General features: G+C 30.5%; 2 protein-coding genes across 2 annotated transcripts; both read right to left on the bottom strand.

Annotated features, from left to right (window-relative positions):
• Positions 1–4,684: 4,684 nt before the first annotated feature.
• Positions 4,685–8,690, bottom strand: LOC111919652 (methylesterase 17). Its single transcript, XM_023915220.3, has 3 exons — positions 8,391–8,690; positions 5,860–5,994; positions 4,685–5,114 (listed from the first exon to the last, which is right to left on the bottom strand). Exons 1-3 carry the CDS (start codon positions 8,631–8,633, stop codon positions 4,833–4,835), a joined length of 660 nt encoding a protein of 219 aa, XP_023770988.1. The 5' UTR covers positions 8,634–8,690; the 3' UTR covers positions 4,685–4,832.
• A 5,371-nt stretch (positions 8,691–14,061) lies between these two features.
• On the bottom strand, positions 14,062–18,683 carry LOC111919653 (uncharacterized). The gene is made up of 6 exons (XM_023915221.2): positions 18,282–18,683; positions 15,150–16,083; positions 14,982–15,077; positions 14,752–14,888; positions 14,490–14,674; positions 14,062–14,414 (listed from the first exon to the last, which is right to left on the bottom strand). The coding sequence occupies exons 1-5, from the start codon at positions 18,536–18,538 to the stop codon at positions 14,524–14,526; spliced, it is 1,575 nt and encodes a 524-aa protein (XP_023770989.1). The 5' UTR covers positions 18,539–18,683; the 3' UTR covers positions 14,062–14,414; positions 14,490–14,523.
• Between the last annotated feature and the right edge of the window lie 360 nt (positions 18,684–19,043).

Genomic DNA, 19,043 nt, shown 5'->3' on the forward strand with positions numbered 1-19,043 from the left:
AGTTGGTTGTGATATTTATATGCGAGGTGATTTTCTAACCATATGAGATGGAGACGGAAGATCTCTTATGAAGTATCGAGAAGTGAAAATCGACTTAACAAAATAAAGCTAAAAGTTGGTAAACCACATTGCTTGCAAGCAAAGTTTAATGAGGAAGTTGGTTATGGCACGCACGAATTAGCCACGTTAATTTTTGGCGTGATAAACTAGATGTACAAGCTAGCCATAGGGGTACCGTCAATCCAACATCAAGACCAATTGTGTGAATTATGCATGGTTGGAAAGCAAACAAATTAATCATTTCCAAAGAAAGTTAAGTATAGAGCTGCAAATATCCTCGAGGTAATACATGAAGATATTTGTGGACCGGTTGATCCCCCCCACTCAAGCGGGTAACGTTCACTTTTTGATACTTATTGATGATTTTTCTAGATATATGTTGTCTTTTCTTTTGAAGCATGAAAGCTATGCATCCAAAATTATTAAAAGATTCAAGACATTAATTGAAAAGTGAACCAGTAAACAGATCAAGACATTCCATACAGATAGAGGTGGATAATTCACATCACATGAGTTGAACCGTTTTTGTGATGATGTAAGATCCATAAAATTCATAAAAAAATTAAATTTTTTCAAGCATCCAAAAACCATTGCTTATTACAAAATGTTTTCAAAATAGTTTCATATCAGAGTATCCCAGAAATCAAAATCATGAAATGTGAGGCCTTCCCGCGATCATCCGAAGTACCTGAAACAAAATCCAAAACCGTAAGCCCGAAACTTAGTGAGTTCCCCCCAAAATACCAACGCCATACAAACCAAAACAATATCATAACAAACAGCATGCATATAGAGTCAGCAGTATGACTTGACCACCCTCACTGGGCCGTTAGTCTGTCTGGCCCACTCTCAGAACCTTCAGTATGTCTGGTCCGCCCTACCGGACCTTCAGCCTATCTGGACCGTTCTCGGGACTTCGGCCTGACTGGTATGTCCCATTGGGCCTACAGTTTATCCGAGCTGTCCTGGGTATGTTGGCCTACAACACAAAGAAGGTCCGCCTCAACCCACCCCCAAGCACACAATCAACACATAAATAACAAATGCTAGCATGTATAAACAGTCAGACCGATCTAACATATCACTAATCATAGCATCATCGTATACACCAGGATACCGACCTAACAAGTCACTAAATATAACATCATCCTATATACCAGGATACATATCTAACAGATCACTAAGCATATCATCATGCGATAACCAGGATAACAATCCAATAAGGGTCGGCATTGGTGCCTTCGACCTTGTCCGTATAGTGAGGAAAACTCACCTCACAAGTAGTGCTAAACTGATAATCAAATCCGAATTCACAGCTCCAAACTCAACTGCCTGTAACCACTATATGACTAATTCCATTAAAATCCCAAATTACCAAAATATCCTCAAAAGTCAAAACTTGGTCAACCATGGTTAAAGTAAAAGTCAACGGTTAAGATCAATGGTCAACTTTCCTCATTATTCCATCCTCAAGTCTTGAACTTCCCTGGCTCACGTCGTGAGAGTCAACTCGTCTTGGGTCGACACAGCGAGTCAACTCAGTTCACTTATCTTAGGGTTTCAGATCGGGGCAAAGTCGGGCTCACATCGTGAGAATTGTTATGTGAGCATTAAGCTCTTAATTCTTTTTATGCGTGTTGGGTCTTTCCAGGATACCATATCTTGCCTAAAGGACCATAAAAATCATATATTTTCAGTCATGCATTTCTCATGCATGACTTAAACACTAGTTAGGTCAAAAGATGGGTATAAACATCAAGATTACAACTTGGATTCCAAAACTTGAACCAAAATCCAGATCTAAGGGTTCTAACACAGCAAATGACTTAATGGTCCATAAATTTGCTAACTTTATGGACCTCATGCATGATAATTCAAGATCCCATGCAAAGAAGGTAACCATAACCTATATCTAGCAAGATTAAAAGAGAAAGGTGGGATCTTTGAGACTTACAGAGGCTTATGAGCTCATAAGTGCCACTAGAAGGAGCTTATCTCGTCCAAAAGAACCTCCACAAGAGCTTATTCTTCTTCTTCTTCTTCTTCTTCAAGGAAATCAACCACTATAACACACCAATATCACCAACAATGGCTCAAGGGCTCAAGAAGGCCGAATTTAGAGGTTTTCAGTGACTTGGGAGTGAAAGAAGTTGAGGATGGACGACCCTAGCCTCCTCATTCTGTTTTATACCCGATTTTCAGGGTTTAGGATCATCATGCATGCCTCACGTCGTAAGGTCTTATGCCTCACGTCATGAGGTCCGAGAACATGTCAAACAATCAAGGGTCCTACTCACGACATGACCACTATTGCTCACGTCGCGAGCCGAATCCAATTGAAATTAAAATTAAACTAATATTTTTAATACCTTAGAATTCGGATGTTACAGATGAAGAAGGGATTTCATGTATGTTGGCGGCTCTGTATGCACCTCAACAAAACGGTATAGTCGAACGGAGAAATCAGAATCTAATCTAGATGACATGGTACCTAATGAAAGCAAAATATATTCCAAACCACTATTGGGGTGAAGTGGTATGTTATGCAACATTCATCATAAATTGTATACCTACTCGAGCATTGATAGGTGCTACACCATTCGAGAAATTTTATGGTGAAAATCCAAACCTTGAAGACTAGAAAGTATTTGGTTGTGTTGCATATGAAAGAGTAGTCTCAAAACATTTGAAGAAGCTTGATGATAGGTCACGACCATTGGTGTATTTTCGAAAGGAAACCAGTTCGGGAGGATTTCGATTATATAATCCGCAGGAAAATAAAATCATTATAAGTGCCCGTGCAATTTGTGATGAAAATAAGACATGGCAATGGAATAATGAACCTGAAAATCAAGCTGGAAATGGATCGGGTACATTTACGGTCTTGTGGAGTAATGATCAAGCAACCTAATATAATGGTGGTCCAGGCCCTACTGCAACCGAAACCGAACAGCTCACGGATCTGGCCCAAACCGACCAAACCGATGTCACTTCTCACGATGATAGCAGCCCATCGCAACCCGTTGAAGATCATAATAATGATGCATGTTTTGCCCCACCCTGCCAATCTACTCGAACTTTAGTGTTGCCAAGAAGATTAAATGACTACGAGTTAAATGTGGATCGTTTATTATTGACATTCGATGAAGAACCGAAGAATTATAAGGAAGCCAAAATGAACAAGAGTTGGCTCGATGTTATGAAGGCCGTAGCTCAGAAAATATTCACAGAGATGAGATCGTTGCTTAGCGTGTAAGAATTACCCTCGACTTAGAAATTCAGGGGGTGATTATTGGCGAATATCTGAGTCCAATATGGGCATTCTATGCATGTTTAGTCCAGCCATCCGGATCAAATTTTCCTTTAAGTGTTCTCCAAGTAATTTGGAGTGGTGTCTAAGTTCTAAAATCCCTTGAGCAAAAAGGAAAGTTTGGATTATTAGGAATCCTAATTGTATACTAATTTGTTTTCTGTTTAGTATATATAAATGTTAGGTTTATATACTCTTTGATCAGAGATTGTAGTTTTGAGTTATTTTCTACAATAAAAGATCCTTGCAAGTTATGTAATTACGATTACATGTTTTTTTTGTTTTAAGCTTCCAGAGACAAAGAAAAATAAATAAAATTATAAATAAGAAAACAATCTAAGGTAAACCTAGCTAAAAGGTTATACATAAGGCTCGTTACAAAAAAAAATAAAAATAAAATAACTGTAAATTCCGTGAGTTAATTGAGAAAAAAAACACATGTCAACATCGAAATTTTATAGAAATTATTTGTCTTTTATGCAATCTACCTTTTTAAAAAATAAAAGAGAATATTACCATTTAACAGTTTAGCAAATACCATGAACTATTGGATACTTAAAATTACTTAGGCGCTGTTTGTTTTTCTGAAGCAAAAATTCATGAAATTTGCGGACTACCTCTGCAACGCTCTGCAGTAGAAAAGTTGGACCAAACGGCTGCAGACTGTAATAAGAAGCGTGTTTTTTTTAACATCGGCATGCTGCTGCAGATATTAAAAATTTAAAATAAACTGATTTTATAAACCAAAAATAGTTTTTTAATACCGAAAATTTAATAATGTATGACATTTCAGCAAAAATTTATGAATTTCAACAAAAAAAAATAATGATATTTCAACAAAAAAATATATATATATTTTAGCAAAAAATAGCAATATTTCATCAAGAAATTATCATTATTCAATATAAAAAAACAAAAAAACAAAAAAAAATCAACAAGAATAAACAAAAAAAACGAAAAAAAATATATAAAATAAGATTTCAACAACATATAATTAAGATTTCAGCAAGAAAGAAGAAGAGGTTGGAAGAGCAATACAAATGTTACGCCAAACAGAACACGCGCAGAGGTTTTTAACTTTTAAAACTTCTAAAAAACAAACTGCAAGATTAAAAGTATTGTACGCGTGCTGTGTTGTGCAGCAATAAGAAGTCTAAAGAATTTTTTTACAAAAAACAAACAACACCTTAGATACATCTCATCTCAAGTGAATGAAAACATTAGAAGTTCAAAACAAAAGTAACTTATAACTATTATAACTATTGGATACTTAAAATTATGAGATACATTTCAAGTGAACGAAAACATTGCAAGTTCAAAACCAAAGTAACTTATAAAACGTTTATTGTGTTGTTTTTTTCTTCCATATTATCAAGCAAAATAAATTACATCATAATAAAGTATAGGATCTTTATGATATCTTTTAACCACACAAAATCAAGCCTAACTAAACCAAAATCTTCTAGGTACAACTAATTGAAGCCGCAACCTTAACCAATAACCCAAACAATGCAAAAGGACTTGAGAAATTCGGGCTGTGATCACTCTCCAAACTATAAACATGTGAAGGTGGCCATTTTGTGATCATGTTGTCTTGTTGTTCTGGCTTCACTACTCTATCATACATTGTCTTAATGTACACCCTTGGCACCTTTTCTACACATTCATTAACTTCTGGAAACTGAGCATTTAGTAATGCACAAATGGGCCCTGGTCTTAATAGCATCGAAGCTAATGTATAATCCTACAAAATACATGATCATCAAACATATTAATATTTGGTTTGTGAAAACTTCTTAATACCTATAGGATATGTTCTGCAAAAAATTTTAAGAGTTTTTAACTTTTAACTTCAAAGAAAAATGGATGTATGAGTTTAAAGTTTTTTTTATTCCAAACAAAAAGTTTCTAATCTAAAAGATAGTTCAACTAATTTTTTAAAGCTTTTAAGAGTTTTCAGTTTTTAGTTTCTAATTTTCATATATTTATATCATTTTACAATTTTTTCAAAAACTTACAATTAATTTTATCAAACACTTTTGTCAAAATAATAACTATAAGTATCACCAAAAATATTTATAACCATCCAAACTTTATTAAGAATGTCTAAAAGTTTGGAGTTTCACTTATTAGTATATTTGGTAAAACTAATTGAAAGATAAAAACTATGGTTTTATTTGTGTACAATTGTTTGTCAAAAGCATATGTAAGTTTTTGGAATGTGTGAAATAAAATAAAAACTAAAAGCTTCTAAAAGCTCTCAAAAGCTATTTTAAATAAATTGTGGATTATAAGTTTATTGTTTAAAAGAAATATTCAATGGACGGTACTTCCGATTTCCGAATGAAGCTTTTTCTTTAATTCGAGTTTTTTCTTTTACTTTTTTAATTTTTTAATTTTTTCGGTGACCAAGAAATATTCAATGGTTCGTACTTCCGATTTGTCAAATAAATTATGTATAGTTTTGTAATATAGTAAACTTTCCATACCTCAGGAGGGCTCATTTGATATAGGATTTTACGTTGTAGCTCCTTTTTTATAATTGCACTCGTAGGAGGCTGATTCACACCCAACCCAAATTCCAAGTCATAAGCATCACCATACTCGGATAAATCAGGAACTCCCTACATTTTAACGAAAAATTTAAAGAAAATAAATTGTATTATCCTTGTTTTATAATACAAATACGAATTTGTATCATTTTAAATTCTAATATGTAATGTCTAATCTAAATCTATAAGGGATGACTTCTTTGTGTTTGACATATTAAAAACCCAAGTGTTGATTCAAAGTCTAAACGATGCAAAAGTTGTAAACAATGCAAAAGTTGAAAATTTGGTTTTGCAAATTAAAAGTCTTAGTTTTAGGTTAACTTTCCTTTTAGGTGTAATTTGCTTGTGTTAAGTCGTTTTCTGTGTATATGGTTGTAAATCTTCTACAATTGCTTTTTAAATAAGTTGGTTTAATACAAAAACATCTAATTTAATATTAATAGAGTTGAACAAACTAACAAAGGTAAGGTGAAAGTACTGAAAAAGAAATAGAAGTTTCGAGTTCGAGTTAAACTCAGAGCATGCACAGAGGCCAGGCCACTCTCAAGTCTCTTTCTCAAATCAAATTTGCAAGCCAGCTAAGGTTTTGGTCTTTCACCATTTGAAAGGTCCAGACCATTTCTGAAATTTACTTTTTCTTATTTTAATATTATATTTAATTAATTTATATATCTAACTTATATTTTGTTAAATTAAATATATATTCTTATTTGGTTATTATATAGTTTTATAATTATTTTTATTTAATTTATAAATATTTTTATTTCGATTTATTCTTTATTATATGATTATTATCTATAAATAGTAAATATATTAATTAAAAAATAAAATAGTTGTTAATATGATACCATGGACAATTTTCAAAAGTATAATTGCAAATGCTAATATAAAAATGGTCCAAAAGACAAACAGTGTATTGGTGCTCATATAAAATTAAAGAGTACTAAGACTTGTTTGTCATATTAACTGAAAAAACTAGTTTTTAGGATTATGACTTATTTCATACCAACTAAGCTACTACGTTATTTATCAATAAGTTATTTTAGCTAACTTACAAATTATTTTATAAGTTACGAAAATTAAATTTTGATTAGAAGTCTAAATTCAAAACTGATACTTGTAATAATTATTTATTTGAGATTTAAGTTTTCTATCGGGACTAACATAACTATATAAGAGCTAAATGTGTGTTTATATGACAATGTTTTATAGTTTTTCTGAATTTATCTAACAAAATGGTTTTTAATCATATTTTAAGTTTAGGACCGAAAAACATGACAATAACATGTAGGGTTTTTTTCTTCTTTTCATTTTGATACATTGGATAAATGATTGTCTACGCAAGAATGTTCTATTTTTTGTGATTTTGTCGATGTATTCAACAAGGTTTATTTTTCTTCAAACTTTCACCATATTGTTAGTTTACCAGTTTATGTAATTAAAATGAATTATGTAACCAAGTTATTAATCAGTTAAATATATTATATAGTTATAAAATTGGTTTAATTAAGTTAAAAGAAACAAATGAAGCACCATTATATATAAAACAAAATAAAAACATTTAAACCCTTATTCGTTTGGTTTATTGGGCTATGGAATATCTTCCACCAAAGTGAAGGCAAAATGACGAACAGTTGGCCCCAAAATAAGCATAGTATTCAGCTCCCCACTATTTATCTACACGTCACCAAAGTCCAAAACCCACTATCGCATCTATTCCCAAGTGCCGTACAATCACATAATGCATTTCAAAAGAAGCTTCTTTTTCTCTTTTTTATTTATATATAGTTAATATAAATTTTTAAAAAAAATAATAAACATTAAAGAAATATGAAGATGTTAGACTTGGTTAAGACCACTTCCTCATGTATATTTAAAAGCGTTTATGCATAACAAGAAGAACAATAACGTTATAACTATAAAAATATTTATCATAAATGGAAATAATGACTTGTTGTAAGACTGAATCAAGATTTATATAGTTAACTAATAAATATAACGATGTATAGTATCTACACTTACATCTTTAATGTCTTGCTCTGTTAAAACACCATTTTTAAGCATGGTTGCTGCAACATATACAGCTAGACTGATCTTATTCGGGAATTTGTGAGTTGCTTGTGTCACGCTTAATCCCCCAGCACTATGTCCCACTAGGATCACCTATAGTAATGATTTTTCATTTTTGTGTTATTTAAGAGTGTTTATATATTTTGTAACAAAAAGTCAAATAACTGGTGCATCATTTCAAATAGATAATTATTATGATTAAATGGATAAATTAATAGCCAACTTCCAATTCCTTTCCTTCTGTTTCACACCCAATTTTGCACAAACTTTACATAAAATATGATTAATTTATTACACTTGAATCATACATACAATGCATGGTTTGTAGTATAGTTTGAGAGCAATGCATCCTCATATGCATTGGATATTGTACATGAGGCATAAAGAGTTGTACATACCTTTTGATGTGGAGACAAGGAAGATAAGAAATGAAGAAGAGGCTCGTTGTATTCATCAAAGGAGAGGATTGTGTTAGGGTCAGAAGGATGTATGCCTGCCCCTTTGAGGTCTATGCAAGTCACCGTATATCCAGAGTTGTACATCATGCTTTTCAGCTTGTACCAACACCAACTTCCTCCACTTATGCCATGGATGAGCACAAAGTGTGGTGGCTTTAATGGAGTCTCCTCTCTCTCCCCCATTCTCTCTCTCTCTCTCTCTCTCTCTCTCTCTCTCTCTCTCTCTCTCTCTCTCTCTCTCTCTCTCTCTCTTTATCTCTCTTTCTCTCTCATGTTCTACTTGTGGGTATTTATATAAATTTCGATCATATGTTTTGTTATTTGTGTTTGTTTTTTTGTGAATTTTATGTGCCGAGTGGTTGGAATAAACACATCAATGGGACATGTCACACATCATTTATCCAAAATAATATGTTATGATATGATATAAATATAATCTTTGATTTTCGTGCAACCCGGGAGATCAACATGTAGAGAGAAAGAAATTATGACGCGAGTACTTGCTTATTTAGTGATTTGTTTTACAAATTATTACTGTGATCAAAGCTATATATATTTTTATTATAAAATTGATTCCGAATATACATAAAAAAGAATTTATTTTTTATAAGTGTATCCTAAATTTAGCTAACAATTGTGTGATTCCGCTTCTGATATTTAAAGTTATGATAATTATATTTGACACTTAAATCCAAAGTCCCAAACACCTCGTAAATGGATGTCAAAAAATTAAATAATTATCCCATTCAATATATTATTTGATAACATATACATGTACAATTTTGAAAAGAAAAATAGTTTGGATATTGAACATGGCATGCTTGACGAAACATGTTGGGCAGCCAGAAACTAGAAGTTGTTAGTTGCTAGCTTATTTGGAAGCTAAAAGTTATAGATTTTAAGTTTGCCAAAATTAGTTATTAGCTTTTAAATATATAAAATTAATTAAAACTAAAAAGTAAAAATTCTGAAAAGCTAAAAGCTCACAAATACTGGAAGTAGCTTTTGTATTCAAAGTTGTTTAAAATAAAAATATCATGGTGTCAAACAAAACTTTTCTTGTTTTCAAGTTGTTTCTTAAAAACTCTCTTTGAGTTTTTTCTTAAAAACTTTCAAAAGCTCAATGACAAATACAACTTATATCCTTTTGTGATATTAAATTTAATTAAACAAATTATAAAGTAATGGTTAATTATTTCAACTATTATACATATGGTTTTCTTATTGGAAACCAATATTTATTCTCGCCGACATGAAAAAATAACATTATAAAGAAGTAACCTTTAGTCAACTTATAAACATGTAATCGACAAGGATTTTTCTTCTTTAAGTTCATTTCTAAATAAAATAGTATTCTTTTAATGGTTCAAAATTTTAATACTTTTCATATAATGTCATAAACAATCTTAGAGCGAGGACGGCTATTATATAAGGCTACCCAGCAAAGCAACAACGGCAAAAACAAAACACACACACACACATTAGAATAACTTATTATTATTTTTAAGGTATGGATGGATCTCAACAAGATTGATATAATAAGATTTTTTTAATCTACATAAATAATTGAATGTTTTTGTAAACCTATAAATATCACATCCAAGGCCGACAATTAGTCTCATTTTTTCAGTACCGTGTATGGTATTCTTTTGTTTTTTTAGTTTGTAGGTCCAAAACATCCTCTTATACGTTTGAATTTATCGTTTTCATAGGCCGGTATTGCAAATATATATGAGGGTGTTTTGTAAAACTAAGTGATAGCAGGAAACTATAACTTTTATTAGAGTGTTTAACAAAAAGTAATTGAAACCTTTGAAATATGTAAAATTACATAAAATGGCACCCGTCTAAAATAAGAATCAAGATGACAATTAAAATTAAAGACAATTTTAGAAATTGACTAAAAAAGTCCAATTGTTTTTTAAACGCTATATGAAATAGTTTTTTAGATTTTGAACTTTTTGTTTAAACCAAAAAGCTAAAAGTTTGTATTATTAAACGAAGTCTTTTGTTAAAATCGAGTTTTTTTTTGCTAAAAGCTAAAAACTAAAAACTCTCAAAAATACGATCATAATCAGGAAACTCATCAATTTTGAATTCGGAGGTTTTTAACAAAAGTATTAAATATAAAAATGAAGGTGTATTTTCTTATCCATCCATTAAAAAGCAGATGTTTTGACTTTTATACACTTATATTAGTCCATCTACTTATATTATTCTTTCTCTTAGTTAAAATGAAATGTATGAAAATCAAATAATATGTTTCAAGCGAATGAATAAAAAACATTAAAAAAAAATAATAATTAATTACAAATTTGGTCACTTGACTGTTTGTAGTCTATAGTTATAGTTTATTGAGTTTTTATATTGTTGGTGCGGAATAGTTATATTAATTTTGATCCATAAAGATGTGTTCTTGAACTGAACAAAATTAAGAAAAGTGCATGGATTTAGAAAGTAACGGACATCAAAAATTCATGCTCTCGATAATTTTTTAAAGAAAAAAATAAAGTTTTGATTAACTTTCACGTAAAAATGTTACACAAGTGTATCCATTTCAATTTTCAAAGAGATAGGAAAGTGGAATATTCTATAAACCTTTAAATGCTGAAACAATAATTTTCTTCCAAATGCTAAAGCCATTTCCGTAGGGAGGGTATACGAGATGCTAGACATCGAAATTAAATTTATTTACACAGTAGTAAGGTTGAATATGAGAGGAATATATATATATATATATATATATATATATATATATATATATATATATATATATATATATATATATATATATATATATATATATATATATATATATATATATATAGGGATAATGTCATAAAAAGCCTTAAGTTTGACAGAAAATGTCGGTTTTACCCTTCGACGGATTTTTGGTTCGTTTATACCGCAAATTTGTCATTTTTTTGTTGGTTTTGCCCTTGTTACCTGCAATAGCAGGTTTCTAAGTTATTATGAATTATTTTTTTTGCGAAAAAACCCCTAAGTTTACAAATATTTTGCAAAAAAAACCCTTAAGTCTATAAACATATAAAATATAAATATATATATTCAAAATTTGATAAAACTAAATAGTTTTCTACTGAAACATATTTTTAGCTTTACATACAGTAACTTTTATATTTGTTTGATATAAACTTTTTATATTTAAATTTTAAAAAAGTTACCTAGTTTTAACAAAATTTGCATATATTTCTTAATTAATACTTCAACTTTTCAAAACAAAATTAAAAAAATATTTTTTAGTTTATAATTAATTATGCTAAAATAGTTAATATTAGTAATATGGTATCAAGTATTCAAATAATTTTTTAAAAGGTAAATAAAAATATTTTATATGTTTAAAAGGTTTGTATTTCAGAAATACTAACATATCATAATTTTTATATGTTTAAATACATAATAATATTATCATTTTTTTATAAAAATATCATTAACATTTTAAACATCAAAAATAAATATAAACATTTTAAACATATAAAATATAAATATATTCGTCTAATTTATTATATAAATATATTTATTTTTATAAAATATATGATAGTTTATTATTTCTGAAATACAAACCTTTTAAACATATAAAACATTTTTATTTTTCTTTTAAAAAAGTTAATTGAGTGTAACTAATGTCATATTATTACTAGCTACCAGACATTTTTTAATGTTGCTTTGAAAAGTTGAAATATTAATTAATAAATATTTTTAATTTTGATAAAACTAGATAACTTTTTTAAAATTTAAATATAAAAACTTTATATCAAACAAATATAAAATTTCCCGTACATAAAGCTAAAAATATGTTTCAGTAGAAAACTATTTAGTTTTATAAAATTTTGAATATATATTTATATTTTATATGTTTATAATCTTAAGGGTTTTTTTGCAAAATATTTGTAAACTTAAGGGTTTTTTCGCAAAAAATAATCCATAGTAACCTGGAAACCTGCTATTGCAGGTAACAAGGGCAAAACCGACAAAAAAATGACAAGTTTGCGGTATTAACGAATCAAAAATCTGCCGAAGGGTAAAACCGACATTTTCTGTCAAAGTTAAGGTTTTTTATGACATTATCCCATATATATATATATATATATATATATATATATATATATATATATATATATATATATATATATATATATATATATATATATATATATATATATATATATATATATATATAAACTCGGGAATGGGATTGGGATTTCAAGTTGAGTTGGGTAACATTGATATCCACATAGAAGAACCAATAGGGGGTTCTAACCAAGCACAAAGCACTCCATTAAATTGTGATATTACACTAAATCAGCAACAAATTAACTTAACGACTCTTATAAGTATATTTCACATAAATTTTTTGTGATAAAGGATAAAAAGAAGATGGTGTGGTGGATGGGAAATCTTGCAAGGGCCAAGGATATTTAGAGAAGGCATGGATTGTTAGGCTTTGAGGACACATTGCACGTTAGCAGGTGATGGGACTCTTCTGCGCATCCTTTGGCATAAGATTCTTTGGAAAAGAATGCATCAATGTGTTTTGTTTCTATTTTCTTTCTTTTCAGATATTATATCATTTAATGTAATATGGGATAACTAATAATTGTGACATGTAAAATAAAATTATTTAATAGATAGATTTTATAAAATATATTTGATTAAAATATGTAATTTTACGTAACTATTTCTCAAAATACCAATAAGTTCACTAAATAATAACGTTATTGGTAGGACTGTTCATTATTTGGATAAAACCGAATTGTCCAATTGGACAATTTGGATCGGACAATTTGGTTCGGATATTCGGATTTTTGGATTGGTTTTTAGCAAAACCGAATTATTATTTTGGATTTCGGATTGGTTTTGGTTTCTAAAATAAAACCGAATAGTCCAAAAAAACCGAATTGCAATTTATAATTTTGTTCTTTTTAATATATATCTTTAATAATTTATAAATTTAGTAAATTATTCTTTTAGTTTATAAAAAATTTTAATCTATTATAATACTTTAATATGTACTTCTTATAAAAAAAATTGTCTATAAAGTAGTAAACTATAATATATTTTTCTTGATAGTTATTTATAAGTTGTAACTCACAACTAATTAAACAATATTTTTTAGTTAATATTATAGAGTAACTTAATACTAAAGTTATATATTTGTTGAAATGTCTTGATTCTTGAAAACCGAATTGTAAAAAAACCGATCCAACCGAATTATAATTTGGTTGGATCGGATCGGATTTGAATTTAGTTTGGATTATTTGGATCTATGTTTTGAAAACCGAAATTAATTTGGATTCACTTGATCGGATCGGATTAAACGATCCATCCGAACGAACATCCCTAGCTATTGGTTGTAAGGATAAGAAATAAGAAAACCATTTCTTCAAAAATAAAGAAATTTGCAAATACCATTTGAGAGTAATTAATGTGATACTTTCAAATAATAATAATAATAATAATTTCGTGATTTGAACACATTATCCAAATACTAGTTATCAGAATTCACATCCTACGATAAAGGCCCGAAAATTTCTAACAAGTGACAAGTGACTCTTACTTTTCATTTCTTTTGATAACAAACGAATACGATATAAAGTGATGATGGGTCAAAAGAAATTAGATATAACCTGTTACATATAAGAACAATCCTTATCCTCCTCACACATAAGATTTCAGTCAACTTACTAAAGACTAAACATTACTTCTTCCATCATAAGGGGGAGGATGATCAATCAAACTTGAAAACTAACAAATGAAATCAACAACTGAAAATACAAGGGATCAAGACCACTTGTATAATATACATAATAATGATCCACATCAATTGGTTAAAAATATGTGTCTAAATCGCCTGTTGACTTTTCACTTCAAGCAACCACAGGCTGCTCCTTCTTTGAACTTTGATGATGATGATGATGCCATTCATACGTTTGATTATATTTTCTACAAAAGTATATAAAAAATGAATAAATATTTCCAATTCTTGAGCGAAAACATAATACGTAAGTAAAATAGTACCTTGAGAATAAGACTAAGAGAGAGAGAGAGAGCATCATTCCCTTTTGTCTTCTTCAAGAACCTCAAAAACATGATCTGTAATGACTGCAGGTTTCCTCTCTATCAAGTCTCCTGAAACTTTGACTCCACCTCCGGTCAAAGATATGCCATCTTCTTCTATGTCCTCAACCTCCGAATACGAATACCTGCACGCTTGCAAAATGACAATATTACCCTCAACGATTCCATGTTTGACTTTTGAGAGTCAAAGATTAATTTATACCTTGTGGGATTATGTGAAGGAGCCCATAGAATACATATCACCACCAATAGTACATAAGCCAACACAGCCCAGAAAGCTTGTATGATCCAAGCTCTTTGCCATAATTCACTCAAGGGATCACTTGCATTGAAGTACAACTAAATAAAAAAACATAAAAGATTAAACCCCAAATACTTTGTTACCCATATATGTCATTAACCCTTCAAAAAATATATATATTTTAAATGTACCTCATAGCCGATCCAAGCAACAGAAACTAAAACTGATACAGCTAAAGCATTAGTAAACTTTCGGTATAGTTCAAGTTTACCCATGTTTCTCCGTGTCTACATAAAAAGAAAATAATTAAATCAAAGTTCATCAAGAAATGAAGCAGAAAGAATTAACAGTGAATATACCTGAAGCTTTTCCAAAGTTTTAGATAAAGATGAAAAGATCCAAAGAATGAAGCAAGAATCCAGTAGAGCAACAGGTAGGACAAGAAAGACTCTTGCTTTCCCAGAAAAATCGTTGATATTTCCAAGATTTTCAACAAGTTCAAGAGCTTCAGAAGCCACAAAATATATCAAACCAAGAAGCAACACTTTCAATGTTACACCTCCTAAAGTGGGTCGCACCACACCAAAACCCATTGATACAACTAGAAGAAGAAGGCGAGAGAAAGTCTTCTTAAAAGCACTGAAAGTAACTGCCCAAAGAGTAATTCCAATTGGTCTACTTCCTGTGGCATTGAAATTTGCATACTCAAAATACCAAAGAGCCATCTCACACATTCCAAGACCAATAACCATTGTGATGTGGTAATGCAACTGGATTATATCCTTCCAATGTTGAACAAATCGAAGAAACCATAAAAGACCAAGAATGAGATAAGTTAGAGACATGAATCCAAAAAATGGCATCAATGGTGTCATCTTCCCTGGTAGATAACCGTTTGGGTTTCTCCAAACTGTTCTTCCACTCATTGTTGTGCCCTTGAGTTGTGGATCACAGAACATAAAGTAAAGATAATACATTCCTGTTCTATTGATCTCAACGGTTTGTAACAACATCTTTGCTTCTTCATTTTTGCCCTCAAATGGGGTTTGAATACGTTTAGGCCAGCCAGGGTTATCAGGATCTTGACGAATAATTACTTCTCCTACCTTACATGAACCATCATTTGCAAGTTCAGGTGTACAACATATAGCGTTTGAATTTAAATATGAACCCCCAATTTTATCACGGTTTTTCACTTCAACGAGTATAGCTTCAACCAAACCAGTACTCTGTTGCATCTCGTTTTGTTTAGCAGCAACCTCCTTTGGTCTTCGAAAGATGATAGACTCGAACCTTGAATCATATGGCATATTGAATGAGTAAGACTTTACATTTCATGGAAGTAAATGATGATCCAGTTTGAAGTAAAAGATATCTCTCTAATTCAAATTGACAAAGGATTTTAGTACATTTTAACACCAAATTATTCTTTTTGCACATAATGTAGTTATGCAGTAAGTAAATTTTCTTCAAAAGCGTAAAACGTATATCAGTTTTGGAATCAGATAACTGTTTATCTGGCATCTAAGGGGTTGTTTGGTAGCCTCTTAATTGACAAATTAAGAGGCAACCTCTTAATTATTCAGATTAAGAGTGTTTGGTAGCCTATGAATTAAACCCTCTTAAACTTTCAGAAGCCTCTTAAACTTTCAGATATCAGCTTATATCTGAATAAAAAAGAAACACGCTCTTCCCTCTTTTGCCCTCAAACACATTCGTCCATCAACACAAATCGATTCTACTATTCATTGTCTCGTTGTTCTTTTCCCACATCCGAACAACTCCAGCGCCGATCATCTTCTCTCATCACCGACCAAATCCGCCAACATCTTCCCGTTGTTGACCTCGGACAGCATAGCCGCCCCCATCTTCGACCTCACACACACGAGTCTTCAACAATGCCATCGTCGCCAGTGATGGTATCTGGCCTCGACAGCGCCGACGATAGCCACTGAACCGCCTTGATACACCGGGTTTGTTTATCTCTAATTTTCTAAAATCGATTTCTGTGAAATCTATTCTTCTAGTCTACACATGAAACCATTCCCCCTAATTTGTTATTAGCTATGATACACGATTTTGAAGTCTGATCGGATGCTAGGGTTTTTTGACCACTTTCAATTTTACTGCACAGGAATGGAATTGAGGTGAAAATTTGTTTTTTTTCTTTTTCTGAAATCTGATTTGGTGCAATCTCAAGAAATTCAGAAATATGTTGGATGTATTATTTAGTTGATGATTATCTCCTTAGACTACTACTATAATTAGGCATTTAAAATGAAGGTTATGGTGTTTCGCTGGAAAAGGATCAACATTAGTTATTGAGGAGTTTTTTTTTTTCCAAAAAAATGATTAACAATTTGATGTGTTGTGCATGCAAAGAATCTTACATGTGACTGTTAGATGTGGAAGATGAACAGAAAAAACATATGAGAATTAACGTAATCGAGTCACTATAATTTTGCATATATATTGTCAAGTTTTCCCATGTTCCTTTTTTACTTGTCTTGTTAACTTTTTTAAACAGATTATCATTTTTTCTACCTTCATACACCTACTGCAGGTAGTTTCTTTAATCCCCTAAAAGTTTGCATTTATACTTTCTTATGTATTTGAGTTTTAGTGATTTTACATAAATATTGTTTATCTTTTGTAAATTTGTTATTTGTATTAGTTACAAAGGTTCAACAAAATAACGAGGGTATTTTGGGAAACAAGTGATTTTACATAAATATTGAAGACCTTGATGAAATTTGAAGACGTTGCTATATATTGAACATGTGGTGAATTTAAGTAAAGAAATTATGGTTTACGCAAAAGGGTATTTTGGAAAACAAGTGAAAATTGACAAGAGAAGAGAAGATTTTTTACTTTAGGTTATCATTATTTTGGAGCTTTTAATTGTTTTGGGTACAACAATTAAAAATTGGTTTGTCATTTGTGATATGAAATCTTGATTTTCTTGTATTATTGCAATTAACTGCTTTGGGTATAATCAAGAAATGATAATGGTATGTTTGATTCGGATTTATGTCTAATCTTGTTTTATGTTTAACCTGGATTTTATACGGTGTTTGTATATATTTTTATAATTATTCAATAAATTGATTCAGTTATTTTATAATAAAAAATGTCAAATTCAGCAAAAAAACACAGAAGGGTAAAATGGTCATTTTTATAATTCAGCATTGCAATTCAGAGGTTCCAACCAAACAACATTTGTACATTCAGATCTTAAAAATTCAGACCCTCTTAGAAATTCAGACCTCTTAAAAATTCAGCTCTTAAAAATTCAGATCCTGCCAAACAGCCCCTAAGTCAAAACGTTTCGTTGGGAGCTATCAGCTTTATCCCTACGCACACATAAGGAAATCTGATAATCAGTTATTGATTTCAATGCAACAATGGATTCCACCGCATCACAAAGCACGAGACGTTAGGATTAAACTGTAGATCAGAAATCAAAATTAGAGAAGGAAAAAGGTTTGTACCGTACGAAGGATTTGCCATTTATAGGTTTATCTTCGGTAGACCCATTGTTATGTACCTTAGAAGCATACATTCCCTCACTACCTCCATGAACGAAGAAGGAATTGAATCGAGGTATGAATCCTTCATTCTTATATTCGTGGATCGAACCTTTTACAACATCAATCACCGATAAACTCAAAAGAGAAATCAAAATCCCTATTTGATAATGCTTGTATGAGAAAAACACGCAATCATTACTACCTATAATGAATCTCATCTTCTTCTCTCCCGATATATATCTATCAATCACATATGCAAATGCGATTCTCTCTCGCTCTCTCGTAAAATGTACGAAGAAGATGAAGTTTGATGAGTACTCCGTTGCTGCAGAACAGCGTTTATTATTTCACAGGTAATTAATGTTTATTTTTATTATTCTTTATACTCTCCTTTCCCAAAATAAATCCAAGAGTATTGATATGGTAATAAATATCTTCTAAAAGTGTAAATGTTCTATAAATATATAACGACTAAAAGAGATCTTCAAACTTTGATTTTATTAATTGTAAATTTATGACTTTATTTGTTAACATAAAATGCTAAAAAAATGGAAAATCTTTAAAAATTTGGTATGTTAAAAACAAAAAAATAAATAAATAAACTCTAAAATAGTGGCTTTTTCGAATAGCATACATCCAAATTACTTTTATCATAATGAAAAAATATATAATTGCGTTACAATATCTATTAGGTGTAAAATCTGTGTATTACACGGGTTACTT

This window comes from Lactuca sativa, chromosome 8 (genome assembly GCF_002870075.4).
Source record: "Lactuca sativa cultivar Salinas chromosome 8, Lsat_Salinas_v11, whole genome shotgun sequence".
NCBI classification, from domain to species: Eukaryota; Viridiplantae; Streptophyta; class Magnoliopsida; order Asterales; family Asteraceae; genus Lactuca; species Lactuca sativa.

What these genes read in the sequence shown, in the direction of transcription:
- LOC111919652 (XM_023915220.3), bottom strand. Translation starts at nt 8,633, where the DNA reads ATGGGGGAGAGAGAGGAGACTCCATTAAAGCCACCACACTTTGTGCTC. An exon ending in CCTTGTCTCCACATCAAAAG is followed by an intron (nt 5,995 to 8,390) that starts GTATGTACAACT and finishes GTTAAAATGTAG; the next exon opens with GGAGTTCCTGATTTATCCGA. An exon ending in ATCAAATGAGCCCTCCTGAG is followed by an intron (nt 5,115 to 5,859) that starts GTATGGAAAGTT and finishes TGTATTTTGTAG; the next exon opens with GATTATACATTAGCTTCGAT.
- LOC111919653 (XM_023915221.2), bottom strand. Translation starts at nt 18,538, where the DNA reads ATGAGATTCATTATAGGTAGTAATGATTGCGTGTTTTTCTCATACAAG. An exon ending in AAACTTTGGAAAAGCTTCAG is followed by an intron (nt 15,078 to 15,149) that starts GTATATTCACTG and finishes CTTTTTATGTAG; the next exon opens with ACACGGAGAAACATGGGTAA. An exon ending in CCTTCACATAATCCCACAAG is followed by an intron (nt 14,675 to 14,751) that starts GTATAAATTAAT and finishes GCAAGCGTGCAG; the next exon opens with GTATTCGTATTCGGAGGTTG.